The sequence below is a fragment of the Cotesia glomerata genome, linkage group LG3 (genome assembly GCF_020080835.1).
Source record: "Cotesia glomerata isolate CgM1 linkage group LG3, MPM_Cglom_v2.3, whole genome shotgun sequence".
In the NCBI taxonomy this organism is placed as follows: Eukaryota; Metazoa; Arthropoda; class Insecta; order Hymenoptera; family Braconidae; genus Cotesia; species Cotesia glomerata.
Window position 1 is genome coordinate 474,571 of NC_058160.1, and position 15,945 is coordinate 490,515.

The 15,945-nt window shown below is 28.1% G+C and overlaps 1 protein-coding gene and 1 long non-coding RNA gene across 2 annotated transcripts; one reads left to right on the plus strand and one right to left on the minus strand.

Annotated features, from left to right (window-relative positions):
- Positions 1 to 3,783: 3,783 nt before the first annotated feature.
- On the minus strand, positions 3,784 to 8,391 carry LOC123260692. The gene is made up of 3 exons (XR_006508493.1): positions 7,995 to 8,391; positions 3,981 to 4,082; positions 3,784 to 3,887 (listed from the first exon to the last, which is right to left on the minus strand). It is a non-coding gene; the product is annotated as an uncharacterized LOC123260692 (long non-coding RNA).
- Positions 4,488 to 6,080, plus strand: LOC123260691 (peripheral plasma membrane protein CASK-like). Its single transcript, XM_044721951.1, has 2 exons — positions 4,488 to 4,685; positions 5,767 to 6,080. The coding sequence occupies exons 1-2, from the start codon at positions 4,494 to 4,496 to the stop codon at positions 5,818 to 5,820; spliced, it is 246 nt and encodes an 81-aa protein (XP_044577886.1). The 5' UTR covers positions 4,488 to 4,493; the 3' UTR covers positions 5,821 to 6,080.
- Positions 8,392 to 15,945: the final 7,554 nt, after the last annotated feature.

Sequence of the window (15,945 nt, forward strand, 5' to 3'; positions counted from 1 at the left end):
GTGAAATTATGTGAAGTTATGTGCAGGAAACACTTTTCGGTTTTCTTTCGTTCATGATTTATCTTGAACGAACTGGCTGAAATTATGTGAAATTATGTGAAGTTATGTGCAGGAAACACTTTTCGGTTTTCTTTCGTTCATGATATCTCTTGAACAAACTGACTGAAATTATGTGAAATTATGTGAAATTATGTGAAGTTATGTGCAGGAAACACTTTTCGGTTTTCTTTCGTTTATGATATCTCTTGAACGAATTGACTGCACTGATAGAAGGATTTATTTGTATTAAATAATATTTGTTAATAGCTAACAAATCATTTATTAGAGACCATTTTTTAATGTTAAATAAATATTTCTTAGTATTCAAAATGATTTGTTTGTATTCAATAAATCTGATATTCATTTATTAAGTATTAATAAATCTTTTTAAATACTAAGAAATATTTGTTAAGGCCTAACAAATGGCTTCTAATAAATGATTTGTTAAATATTAACAAATCTTTTTAACTATAAACAAATCTATTAGTGTGAAGTTATGTGAAATTAAATTCTATGTCAAAAGTATAGAAAGACTATCTCTTTGAGCTTGGAGAGCTCAAAATAAGACATAAGTTGTTTTTTTGAGCTCGAAGAGCAATTATTAGTGCAATTTTAAGCGCCTAGGTATGTAAGTGGCGGGAAGTTGCAGGGATGGCCTTCAGGGTCAACCGTTTGTCTAATTTTTTTTTTCTTGGAATGGTAATTTATTATGTCTTCTCTAATTATCGATCCATAAATTAGTCAATAAACAACATTGATTCTTAAATGATTAATTTATGCAAACGCGTCAAATGGTTCGATTCATCCCCGCTTGGGGGTAATTGAACTAATTATATTTAAACTTCAAACCCGAATTTTTAATATAAATAATAAATATGTTTACTTACCTATATAGCTCTAATCTTTAACCTGTAATTTTGTTGATTCATTATATCAAGTATTTAATAAAAAATTCAACCAACGCGGGATTTTACACATATACACTGTAGATACTTCAATAAAGCGCTCCGTGCACACCTTTAACTTTAAATTCAACCAATAGCTAGATTACATGCTCATCCGGCATGTTTTGATGGCGGCAATTTAAAAATTTCAGGCACTTTTAGTGCTTGGCTTTATTATGGCATTTATCATTTAAAAATTTAAATTATCTGCGTCATCGGGATCTGCGTTAAAGATTTTCTGTGTAATCGGTTATCTGAGTAATAAGTAATCTGTGTAATAGAAAATCTGTTTAATCACAATCTGCGTAATCGGGATATGTGTCAAAGGGATCTGGGTAATAGCGCCATCTGTGTAATCGGAATCTGGGTAAAAGAGGCCGTTCCTCAAAAGCTGTCAAATGTATGAAAATTAATTTAGCAGATATTTAATAATTTTAAAAATTTTTGTAACAAGTAAATTATGGTAAAAAAAAAATTAGAAAAAAATTAACATTTAGAAATTTTAAAAAATTAAAAATCCAATTTTTCAAAAATAATTTTTTGGAACAAATTTATTTGTTAAAAAAAATTAAAAAATAGTTAAGTGACTGCTAACTTTAATGTCATGTCAAATGTTCAACAATTAATTACATTGTAAATAAATAAATTTGATTAATTAATTAAGCGTCTATAGAGCGCTGAAAAATTAAACATAAATAAATAAAAAGAATTAATATTATTAGAGGTAAAAGACATATTGGGGTGCTGAAAAAATTAAAATTATCAATATTATTGGGGACAACATATATTAAGGGTGCCAAAAAATAAAAATTAATAATATTATTGGGAGTAAAATATATAGGGGTGCTAAAAAATTGATATTATTAGGGATAAATATATATATATATATATATATATATATATATATATATAGCATATATATATATATATATATATATATATATATTGAGACACTACAAAATGTCCCGATGTTACCAGCCTGGCGAACTACCACCCGAAATTTTCGTTACTGACACTAGCTAAATTAATGTGTAGCCCCGTGACGTCACAAGACGACACGAGGAGGGAAAAATCAGCTACGAACCTCAAAACTTGAGCGAGGATCGACACTTCGATCTATCCCCCGGTGTCAACCACCACGCTAGATATTTCTTAGTCAATCTTACCACTATTACCACTATTACTACTATTCGGTGATTACTCACCAAAATCATATATAAAATCTATTATTAATTATTATAAAATCTTATACTACTTTTATTAATATTATCAGTTCATATTAGGTGATAATTCACCACAATTATTGTTAAACCACGTATACTTATTTCTATTATTAAGTGTATGTTCTTTTTATTATCAATATTCTATTAAGTTGCGTTACCAAGTTATTCATAAAATTATAACAAAAGTGAATAATTGTGCAATAAAATTGAGTTCATTGTTAATACTACTATATATCATTATTGAAACAACACCACACAACTATTTCGGCCAATCTCGTCAATCAAGGACAAAGGGTCATCTTCGCAGTCAAATTTGTAAGTAATTAAAGCAAGTTAACTGGCACGCGCGAGAACTTTTGTCTAAACCTTTTCTATTAAACAAAATACCGACATTCATACGGAAGCGGAATATTCCAAAGAGCAGTGGATCCCAAAACTTTTTATGAAACTTAGGCGACTATTCTCTTATCCGCGAGGTTTAGTGGGCTAAGGAATTAAATTTTTTAAGATTGAAAAATTTAGTGTTTCAATATATATAGGGGTGCTAAATAATTGAATAAAAAACCAATAATATAAATAATAATAATTAAGGAGGGGAAAATTATTTTTGGGGCGCTGAAAAATTGGATAGAAAACCAATAATATTAGTAATAATAATTAAGGAGGGGAAAATTATTTTTGGGGCGATGAAAAATTAAAAATTAAAAACCAATAATATTAATAATAATAATTAGGGAGGGGAAAATTTATTTTGGGGCGCTAAAAATTAAATTTAAACCAATAATATTAATAATAATAATAATCATCAGGGAGGGGAAAATTAATTTGGGGCACTGAAAAAGAGAATAAATAACTCATAATGTTAATATTAATAATAAGGGAGGAAAGAATTATATTCGGGGCGCTGAAAAATTAAATGGTAAACCAATAATATTGATGATAATAATAATTAGGGAGGGGAAAATTTATTTTGGGGCGCTAAAAATTAAATTTAAACCAATAATATTAATAATAATAATAATTATCAGGGAGGGGAAAATTAATTTGGGGCGCTGAAAAAGAGAATAAATAACTCATAATGTTAATATTAATAATAAGGGAGGGAAGAATTATATTCGGGGCGCTGAAAAATTAAATTTAAACCAATATTAATAATAATAATAATAATAATCAGGGAGGGGAAAATTAATTTGGGGCACTGAAAAAGAGAATAAATAACTCATAATGTTAATATTAATAATAAAGGAGGGAAGAATTATATTCGGGGCGCTGAAAAATTAAATGGTAAACCAATAATATTGATAATAATAATTAGGGAGGGATCAATAAATTTTAGGGTGTAAAAAAATAAAATAAAATAATAATAAATGAAATATAAATAATATATAAATAAAAATAATACCAATAACGATACCCGTTTACTGTTGGTCTCCATTCCTAGTCCTGGTGCTCCTGGTCCTCGCTTCCATTTGGCTGGTCCACTGGTCCTTTTTCCCGTAGTCCTTGTCTTTCCTTTGTTCACTGGTCCTTGGTTGACTCTTTGAATCCTTGTCTGCATCCTAGCACTAGAACTAGGGTTCCTTGGCTTAATCGTGGCATCCTTGAATCCTTTGAATCCTTGATCCTTTATTGTTGGCTGCGTTGATTGGCTTCCTCTATCCTTGATCATTGGTCCATCCGTCTGAAGATACACCACACAATCAATGATTAGTTAAATGTTAAGATCACTTTAAACACTGATAACAATCACTATTAATTCTTGAGTAATCCTTACATTGAATCCTTGGTTGAATTATGTTGTCCTCCGCATCCTTGGTTGAATCCTTATGGGTACCGGTTGAAACACACTCAGTCTCATTTTTTGTTCCAATTATGACTGAAAATAATAATATAAATAGAACATAGTTATATCGATATAAAGATCAAATCTTTTATTTGTTCTAGAGATTTCCTATCTGATGGATTTTATATCATCAATAAATTTATAGCGTAGGACATTTTTTAAATTTCAATAATTGATAAATTATTTATTTAAATTCCGAAACAAAAATACAAATTTATTAATTATCATTTATTTAATTAATAAATTTATCTAATAAATTTGTGAATTAAATTAAACTACAGATACAACGAGGCCTCCACGAAACGACGAAGAGAGTGGACGCAATTACTATTTTGTCACACATGATGAAATGATGACGGATATCAGCGCTAATGAATACTTAGAATACGGTAATTTTATTTTTTATTTTTTATTATTATTATTAAGATGAAATTTTTCACTTGAATGAATAATTATAAATTATTATACGAGGACGCAATGTACGGTACCAAGTTAGATACGATAAGAAAAATCCACGAAGAAGGAAAAATGGCTATTCTAGACGTTGAACCTCAAGCATTAAAAATACTTCGTACCGCTGAGGTTGCTCCTTATGTTGTTTTTATCGCTGCACCCATCGTACAAAATCTTAATGACGTAAGTATAAAATATTTTTTTAACTTTAAATGAATTGTTTATTTGAGAAACCTCATGAGTAATATTTTTTTTTTAAATCGGGTTTATTGCATTCTTCGGTTCTTTGAATTTCCCCTCACTTATACCAGCACCAAAAAATATTAAATGCGTGTTCAAAACCGAGAACCAATTGGTTAATATAAATCTCGTTTAATTGAGAAACCCCATAAGTCAGTGACTCCGAAGGGATTTTTCGAATAAACATTCAATTTCAAAATTCAAAAAATAAATCTCTGAAGAAAAATTCAGTTCAATGCAAAATACTTAAATTTTCATAATTTTCTTAGTATGGGTTTAAAAAAATTGAATTAAATTATTGTTTTATTGTTTGATGTGATTTCACTGACTTTAATTTTAAAATAATTGATTATTAGATAATTAGAAAGTAAATTTACTGTTAAATATTTGAATTTTAATGAGTTTTACAATTTTCGCTTGATGGATTAAAATTAAAAATATTTTGTTTGGTTGTTGACACTGATTTAACTGATTTAAATTCTAAAATTAATTTAATTAATGATAACTAAATGAAAATATATTATATTTACTGTTAAATACTTTGATTTAATTAATTTTTGCAATTGTTAGTTTTATAAAGTTAGATTGTGATAAATTAAAATGTTGTTTTATTGTTGACTCTCAGTTCACTAATTTGAATTTAAAAATAGATGATTTATTATAATTTTCGTTAATTGTAGTTCCAATACATATTTTGTGCTTAATTTTATAAATATAATAAATGATTGAGGGAGAAAAATTAATAATATTAATGATTTTATTACTATTATTATATTCGTTTTGGTGAGAAACCCCATAATAAGTCAATCAACTTGAAATCATTATTATAAATAATAGTAATTAACAATTAAATTTTTTTTATGCTCGAACTAACATTATTATTATTCATCATTGGTTCATGATGTTAATGCAAACTTAACCGAGAAAAATGTTTTTTGCTTCTCCTGAAAAATTTACTATTTTTGACTTATGGGCTTTTTCAAATAAATCATTCAATTAACTTGAATAAAATTTTTGACTACAGTACGACGGAAGTCTGGAAAGACTTGGAAAGGAGTCGGACATTTCTTCGATCTGACGATCGTCAATGACGATATTGATGAGACGATTGCTCAGCTGGAAGGCGCAATCGATAAAATACAAAAGACACCGCAGTGGACGCCAGTGAGATGGGTCTACTGACAACGATCACCCTCACGTAATAATGATCCCTTAAATTATTACTAATTATTAAAATAAATTAATCCAATCGGGAAATCAAGAGAGTACATCAAATGATATAAAAAGAAAGAAATAAAATGGGTCTTGAACCCTGTGTTCAACAATATTTAATTAATTGTACGCATTATTTAAAGAGATGCTACGAGAGAGCTGGGACCGAATTTTAATTAAACGATAGCCATTATTCTATTAAACGCGACTACACGCGAATTGTTAAACTACGGACAGAAAACGATTTACCGATTTTTAATATTTTTAATTATTAATTATTATTATTATTATTATTATTATTATTATTATTATTATTATTATTATTCCCTTTGATCAATTTTTCTCTAAATGCTGTTTTATTATTGTAATTGTTGTTGTATTGGTTTGTTTGATTGATTGTTGTGAAATTTTAGAGTTTTGTCAGCTTTATTTATAATATAAATTTCGGTTTTGTGATAAAATTTTTAAATATTTACACGCTTTTTATTTTATATATATTTTAATGTAATTTCATATCAATTGTAATTAAAAAAATTTTTTATACTGATTTTGTTATTTTATAAATTTATTTTTTATTAATTCTGTATCTATGTATATAAAAATAATTTTAATAAAAATAAATCTAGTCACGGAACCGAAATTTTAAAATTATTAGGACTATCATTATCAAAATTAGTTACTAAAGATAGTTAGTACGGAAATTTAATTATTTTGTCCTGATGTTATTATGTGTACCCCTCTCAAATCTCTTTCTCTATTCTATATTGTACAACTAATGTTACTAACAAAAAACTATAAATAAATAAATGAAACTATGGAAAAAAAAAAACAAAAAAAAACATGATTAAGGAAAAAAAAAATAGGGATTAAATAAGTCTGGTAGCGATTCAATCAATTGCAATAAAAAATATTTCAAAAAGTAGTCTTAATTAATCGAAAATCAATTGATTTTTAAGCTCGAATTTAAAAGAAAAAAAAATTAAATTAGCGTGTGCATAATTGATTATTTAAATTGATTAATTAAATTTAAAAATTCATGCTTGGTCAATTTTAATGAAGAAAGAGGGAGTAGCAAACGCTTGGTTATATTAATATTAATTGGATTATTTATTTGAATGCAAAGGCTCGTGTATCTATTGAACAATTGGCATGAATGAGAGTGAAATGTTTATTTGATAAGCCCGCAGCCTTTGCACGTAGTCTTATTATATTATATATTATACTAAACCGCAATTCATTATTTATTAAATATATTATCTGACAATGAGAGAAAGAGAGATAGCGTTTGATTAAAAACTTAAGTAATTATTAATTAATTAATTATAATAAAATAAAACAATAAAAATCGCAGTGAATGAATCGAATGAGTGTATGTGAATAATTATCATTTTTTTTCTAAGATTTACTATTTTATAACTGGTCATTGTCTATCGTGAGTTTTAAATAAATAACCGACTGACAGATTAATTATTAAAATACTAATGAAGAATAAATAATTTTTAATGAATAAATTTACGAAAACGATGACTCCGGACAAACTAAATATACAATCATTTTGTTTTTTTTACTTTGATTTTTATTTTATTTAACAAAACAAATAATTATGGATGACGGGTCTTGAAGTAAAAAAATTGAAAAATTATAAATAAAATAGAATGAGAAATTTAAAAATAACATTTAAATATTATTGTGTATTTAGGAGCAAGAAAATGATATAATGTTGTTAATTGATTTAATAAAAATAGCCCAAAATAAATACTTGTTTTGTTTTTATATTATTAAATTACTTTTTTATTATGATGCTAAAGTGTCTAAAGTTAGCCGACGTTTTTAATTTTTTGATTTTTTTTAATAATTAAATTAGAACGAAAAAATATTTTTAAAAAGTTGCCCTTAGAGTTTTTAAAGTTTTTAACAAATGACAATTTTTTCTTCTTTTTTTTTGTAGTCATTTTAAAAAAAAAAAAATTCTTTTTAATTTTTCAATGTCGGCTAACTTAATTTTCATTTTTTATTAAGTACAATTATATTTTTACTCACCAAATTTTTATAATTTAAGTTAAAACATAAATATTTAATGTTTATCCAAACTCTGGCAATGAATTTAATATTTCTAAATAATAAATTCACTAGTTTTATCTTCTTGTTATTCTTCTTTTTGGGTGATGTCGTTTTTCAATAGCACAACAATTAATTTCACTTTTCACTGGCGACATAATTTTTTTAACAATTGATTTTCACCAAAAAACTATCACTTTTTCGTAATTAATAGTAATAACACTAATTGAAAGCTTGGAGGCACGATTGATGAGTTACTTTTCAAGTTTTGGCAGAGATGAACAATGTTCCAACCGCGTGATGCGCCATGGGACTTGTGTCAACATGTCTGGCGACGCCATCTTTGTTACTTGTAAAAAACACTGCAGGTAGCGCTAAAGTCGTCACATTTTCACACACATTTTCACATTTATAAATCTTCAAAAAAGTTATAAAAAATCAACTTTTAATTTTAAAAAACTATATGAATGGATACGCGGAGGCTTGCTCTTGCTCTAAAAAATAATCGCGGTCGCGAACTAGTCCCGTATTACCGCTAAAAATAATAAAAAACATGAAAATTATCAACCCTGAAAAAAGTCACGTAGAGGACACTAGGGTGGGGGTCGGAGCGGGGGTACTGGAAAGCTTACCCTGAGGAGCTCAGTTCCCGGTCGGCCGGCCAAGCGTGCACATCGAGCAATGGTGTTGTCAACTTTGCCGGTCGTCCAAATTACCTCCTCGATTAGTTTTTTTTTCGGGTTTCTCGCGTACTAGCGTCGGTTTTCTGTATTGTGTATATAACGTAGCGTCATTTTTTTTTTTTTTTTATTATAAAATGTTAACGTAGATTGTGTATATAACGTAGCGTCATTTTTTTTTTTTTATTATAAAGTGTTAACGTAGAGTCATATTCGCGGTAGTTCTCAGTGTTTTCATTAAATTCTCATTAGTTTGTCAAATTGATTCGTGTTTTTTTTTGTTCTTAAAATTTTTAAATTAAATTCAGTTGTTTTTTTTTCATTAAAATTAAATTAAATTCACGTGCATACACACTCACACTTACACACACACACACACACATTTAACCTTACATCTTACCCACTCTTATCTTTTTCTTTTCTTATTTTTTATTCACGATCGGTTTCTTTTTAGGTTATAGAGTCATTTGTTTAAAAATTAACTTCAACCCTCACTCATACACACGCACACACACACACACACACACACACACTTCTGGCTCTTTCTAGAAGAGTACTCTCACACACGCTCTTTTAGGAAGAGTTTTCTTACTCTTTCCCGTCCGTCCGTTTTTTTTTTTTAATTAAATTCTCGCGTCGTCTCGTCGTTTATTAAATTCGGTTTAGTAATCAGTTCGGTGGTTTTTTTTACGTTTATTTTAATTAAATAATTTATCGGGTAGTTAGCGTAGAGTCAGTCGCTTCGGTAAATTTTTACAAGGCGTGAAGTTTCGTTGCTTGATGATGGTGCGCAACATCATCATGCATATAAGATCTTCCTGGGAAACCAAATTAATCCTGATCCTTGCGAATTAATCAGGGATTAAACATGTTCACCCCTTGAGTGCCCGGGCGCGATTTGGGTGACGGTTTAATCTCTTTTTCATTTTCTCTGATCAATTCTTTTGGTTTCCAAGTCTTAAAATTTATCGAACGGCATTTTTAAAATTAATAATTAATAAAAATAGAGTCATTTGGTTGCTAACTAGCCCTTGTTACTCCGCGATTAGATTTTTTACTTACAATGAAATTAGGTAGTATACCATCGAGCTGATTTCGCGGTTCGCGGTTCGCGTGTTTTTTCTACTTAAATTCTCTCGCGGTCTCTACCCTATCTTTCACACATTCTTTCACACACACACTCACACACACACACACACACACACACTCATCCTTACCACCCCCTTCTTTTTGATTAATTTATTAATAAAATAATAAAGTAGAGTCATTTTTATTTTTACCGGAAACCTATATCGTGCCTACTAGAGTCGCTTCTTTTTTCTTTTCTCACCCTCTCCTTGTCGTGAGAGCCAACTCACGACAAAATCACCCCTTACACTTTCATCCACCGGCTACCGTATTTTTTCTTTTAATAATTTAATTCATTTTATAATAAATGAACAAAAAAATTAGAGTCACGCGTGCAGGCACATACAATCGACTCGCAAAAGTATTTAAAACTACTTCTTGCGTTCGATTCGTTGCCTTTTTTATAATGTTTTTTTATATTCGATTTATGAATCAATTTGACATCCATCACCAACCTCATTATTTGGCATTGAAAACTACCGCGAATTTTTTAATTAGTTCGTTTCGGAATTGTTAATCGATAATTTCTGATAAGAGAGCGTAACCCTCCAGGCGGTTCGACGTCAGCTTCTTCTTACCCCGGATACATATTATCCTGTCGTGAGGATCTTTCGTTGATTCTCGGTGTGACAATCGATTCGGCGATTCGCTTATCAACCGATTTGATAGCAAGCAAAATGGCCAGCCAGTCATTTTGCAAGCTCGACAATCTGTTGTCACATCGATATCATCAAAAATTCAAACGGTGGGGTTAAATATAGACTCTGGGGTGAGATAAGGGGTTGATTAGTCGACCAATCGGTGGCCCAACGCTCGATACATCAGCAACCATCGTATTGATCGATTCTTTCCGTTATTAGTGTTTAAATAAACAATTAATTAGTTTGAAATCGAGGGGGTATAAAAAGGGGGCTGTTAATCAGTGTTTTAGTGTGTTTCAACAGGTACCCATAAGGATTCAACCAAAGATGCGGAGGACAACATAATTCAACCAAGGATTCAATGTAAGGATTACTCAAGAATTAATAGTGATTGTTATCAGTGTTTAAAGTGATCTTAACATTCAACTAATCATTGATTGTGTGGTGTATCTTCAGACGGATGGACCAAGGACCAAGGATCATCAAGGGATTCAAGAGATTCAAGGAACAAGGATAAAGGATAAGGAGCAAGGATCCAAGAACCAAGATGGAGGGACCAACTTACCAAAGGACGCAGCCAAAGGAATAGGATTCATGGATACAATAAGTGGACCAAGGACAAAAAGAGGACCAACTAGGAGTACCAACCAGAGCAGCCACCAGTGGATCAAGGACCAGAAGAGTATCAGCCAGGTCAACATTAAGTATCGGTATTATTTTTAATTTTTACTATTTTTTTGCTACTTTTCTTTACTTATCCCCCCTAATCATAGTAATATTAGTTAGATTTTATCATTTTAACAATCCTATTATTATTTATCTTTAGTATTTTAAATGATATTCATTTGTTTTTGTACCCCTATTTATTTACTCCTATAATATTAGTAATTTCAATTATTTAGTACCCCTATATGTATTTTACCCCCAATAATATTGATAATTTTAATTTTTTAGTACCCCTATATATATTCACCGCCAATAATATTAATAATCTTTTACTTTTAGCACACCTATATATAATTTACTCCCAATAATATTAATTTTTTAGCACCCCCATATATATTTGCCCCCAATAATATTAATAATTTTTTTTTCAGCACCCCTATATATATTTTACCCCCAATAATAATAATTTTTCATTTTTCAGCACCCTTTATAAATAATTTAACCCCAATAATATTGATAATTTTTAATTTTTCAGCACCCCTATATATATGTATATCTATAGATATCTATAAATATAAATATATATATATATATATATATATATATATATATATATATATATATATATATATATATTACTCCCAATAATATTAATAATTTTAATTTTTTAGTACCCCTATATATATTTACCCCCAATAATATTAATAATTTTTTTTTCAGCACCCCTATATATATTTTACCCCCAATAATAATAATTTTTGATTTTTCAGCACCCTTAATAAATATTTTAACCCCAATAATATTGATAATTTTTATTTTTTCAGCACCCCCATAAATATTTTACCCCCCATAATATAAATAATTTTTACTTTTTCAGCACCCCTATATATATATATATATATATATTTTACTCCCAATAATATTAATAATTTTAATTTTTTAGTACCCCTGTATATATTTACCCCCAATAATATTGATAATTTTTTTTTCAGCACCTCTATATATATTTTACCCCCAATAATAATAATTTTTGATTTTTCAGCACCCTTTATAAATATTTTAACCCCAATAATATTGATAATTTTTATTTTTTCAGCACCCTTATATTTATTTTACGCTTAATAATATCAATTCTTTTAATTTATTTATGTTTAATTTTTTAGCGTCCCTATATTAATCCCTAACTAATAATTGTATTATATTTTTTAATTTAATGTTTGAGCGCTCAAATATTTCTAACCCATCCCCATTATTATTATTATTTTTCTATATTTTTTTCTTTGTCACAGTTTCTCTAATGTTTTTACTCTTTACCCCCAAGATTATTTAATTGTTATTGTATGTTTGCATGCGTGTGATTACTATTGTGTGTGATGTATGATGTATGATGTATGATGTATGATGTATGTTATTTTTAAGCCACTTTTAAAAGTGGTTTGATTATGTAAGCTGTGTCGGCCGGGTTTCCCTGGGTTTCCTAAAAGTTTGGCTTTAAGAAGCCAAATGAAGGCCGGTGCAATTAATATCGTTAATGGTTAACGATATTAATTGTAAGTGAATGCGCACAGTTGCGTCCCCAGTCGCGTGATTTTTTTTTTTTTTTTCATCAATAAAGCGAATTATTTCGCCCAAAACAAATAAATTCTGACTTTTTATTTGACTCATCTTCCTTTCCTTAGTTGTAATTAGCTTGTAATTAGGTTATAAGTAGATTATAGATAGATTTGAGAAGGATTGATTGATTTTCCTGCTGCTGTTCACGGATATTAAGGTAATTATATCTTATCTTTTTATTAATTTAAAAAAAAAATATAAAATCGTCGAGTCACTAGATTTTAGTTCTTTGAAATATCATTTTTCAAATAAAAATTAGCCTTACTAACGTTTGCCTTTATGAATCGATTGTTTGATTAATAAATTAAATTTTTTAAAATTGAATAATAAATAGTAAAAAGAGAACAAAATTATCTTTGAATTAGAATTTTCTTATTCTCGGTCAGACCGAGATACATTTACTTTCCTTAAATTCAACCAAAAAATAATCAAACTAAGTAATTGATAAATTTGTATAAAAAACATGTAAAAAGATTAATTACTTGTAAATGCTCGGTCTGACTAAAGCAAATATGTACTAGTCTCTTCAAAATAGTACTCAGGTCATGCCCAAATTTTTTACGCCTAACCAAAATCATTTTGCATCATGCTGGATACTTTCTGTCTGATTAAACTAACTTTGCACTTCTTAAGTGAAAAGAATGCCAGGGTATTACTTAAATACCGAGTATGATAACTGTCTGACTATTTTTAAGTTTCTCGTCTGATCATAGTAAATGGTTAAATTAAAGTAGCTCCATAATTCAGAGATAATCAAACAATTTTTATAATTGAATAATTTAAATTAATAAATTAAACAGTGTAGATATTGATTAGAAAGAGATTTTATTTAAGCATAAATATGTACAAAAAATAAAAACATGATTTTTTTTTTAAATAAAGCGAATAATTTCGCCCCAGTGAATAAACTTTTGAATTTTTATTTAACTCATTTCTCTCCTTTTAGATTTAATTAGATTGTAAGTAGATTTAAGAAAGAAGACTGACACCGTCGTTCCGATGGGTTTCATGGTAGAAAACGGTAAGTGATAAATTTTTATTAATTATTCGTTATGAAATAATCGCTACCTCATAGTATTTTAAAAAACTTGCTTTTTTTCGATGATAGATTGTTACTTCAAGTTAATTCCTTGTTAAAACTCTCTCAAATCATTAGAAGAAAATAATTTAAAGAACTTATTGTGTATAAAGTAATAAGATAATTTTAAACTCGAGCTTTTTAACTAATTAATCACATATGCACGTGATTGATTTTTATCGAAAATCAGCCATCAAATACACTGATAAAGGATTTATTAACGATTGATGATTTAATTTATTTTGAAACAAATATTTAATTTATTAATTTTTAATAAATATTTATTAACGTTCAATATTTGTTTATTAAATTCTATAGTGTTTAAGTTTAAATTGATAAAAATATATAGAATAATTTATTTAAAAATTACATATATCAATTGCAAGAAAATTTTCTTAAATAATTGGTTAATTGTTCTTTTTATATTGTATAAATTATCAAAACTTTTGACAAGTAATTAATTATTATAAACAATCATCAAATGACAATTAAAAAAATTAAAATATACATTTACAAAAAATTTTCATACATTTGTTAATTTTTTTTTTTTTTTTATAAGCTTCCGACATCTACATGGAACTATTTTTAGACACGTTTGTTGAGTATAAATAGAAGCTTCGAAGAATCAACAATCAACAATTGAAGTTTTCAATTATTGCCTAGATAATTATTAGAAAAAATCGTCTTTAATACTGACATTGAGATTTCATAAACTAACGGTACGTATTTTTTATTTTTCCATTAATAGAAAAAAATTTAAAAAGATAAAATAATAATTTCAATAAATTTTTGGCTTTCAGAAACATAACCTCAAAATATATTTACTGAAATAAAAAATAAAATGTATGAGTTTAAACCATTTTCATTAGTTGACCGTAATTCTCCAGCTTATCCAATGCTATATATAGGATATTTGTTCATATCTTGTGACAATAATAATTTATACATTTACGACGAAAAATTTCCCGGAATTTTGTCGTACAATTTGTCGACAAACCTGTGGGTTGAATTAATAAGCTTAAAAAATAACTTGTCACCTACAGAAGGTAAAATTATCGCAATTATAAAAGAAAATAATTTAATAAAAATATTCAGTCAGAAAAATTTGACTAATGTATCAAAAGCTCAACTACATATTTGTAATTTGGATACCAAGGAAGTTGTGAAGCAAAATTTGAATGGATTTGTACCCGACAATGATTCTATTTGTAGGAGGAATATTTTTTATTACAATAATTGCTATTATACTGTCTTACGCTGTAGACAAAGTATTGGGGAAGCCTTTTATGATCTAAAAATCTACCGATTGAATCTGGATACTTATACTTGGGAATATGTCAATAAATTAACCGCAATACTTTTAAGTTATGAAAAAAAGAGCTCATCAGTAGGAGTAGTTTACAACAACGATAAACTATATTTGTTTATGAGTTACAATTTGCACTATTTATGGGTGTTTGATCTTAAAACTAATGCCTGGGATGCTACTCACATCTCACTGGATGATAAACATGTGCATGAAGATAAAATCTTCCCAAAATCAAGAGAATATTACAGTATGTTAAGTTATGTGGATCCGGATACCAATGACACGTGCTTAATTGTATCAGGTGGTGAGAATTTGAGAACCTACAATGCAGATTCTGCAATTTGGAAGTTTAATTTGACATCTTTAAAATGGTATTTTCTTGGTAAATTTAGAGACTTGGAACACCAATGTTACTTCCGTCGCTGGGCTTGCGTTACTCCAAGAGGCAAGTTAGTTACTTGCGATGAGAGCTCCGATGATCGACGAAGCCGGGTATTTTTATTTATCATTTTTACGTAAAATTAAACATTTAGTCTAATAAATAATTTTAATTATTAATAATTTTTTTTAGAACATATTTAGTCGGAAAGTTTACTCAGCTTGGACCAGAGTTCCAACTTTAGAAGATATATGTTGGGATGCCGTGCTATATTATCATCCAGATTTGCCAAATGAATCCAAAGATGATATTCAAATTAAATATGGAATTCCTTGGAATTTTCTACAAAAAAGACTTAAATAATTTTTGCAGTTTTCAATTTAGAAATATTCCCCTGTACATTTATAAATATTATATATATATATATATATATATAAT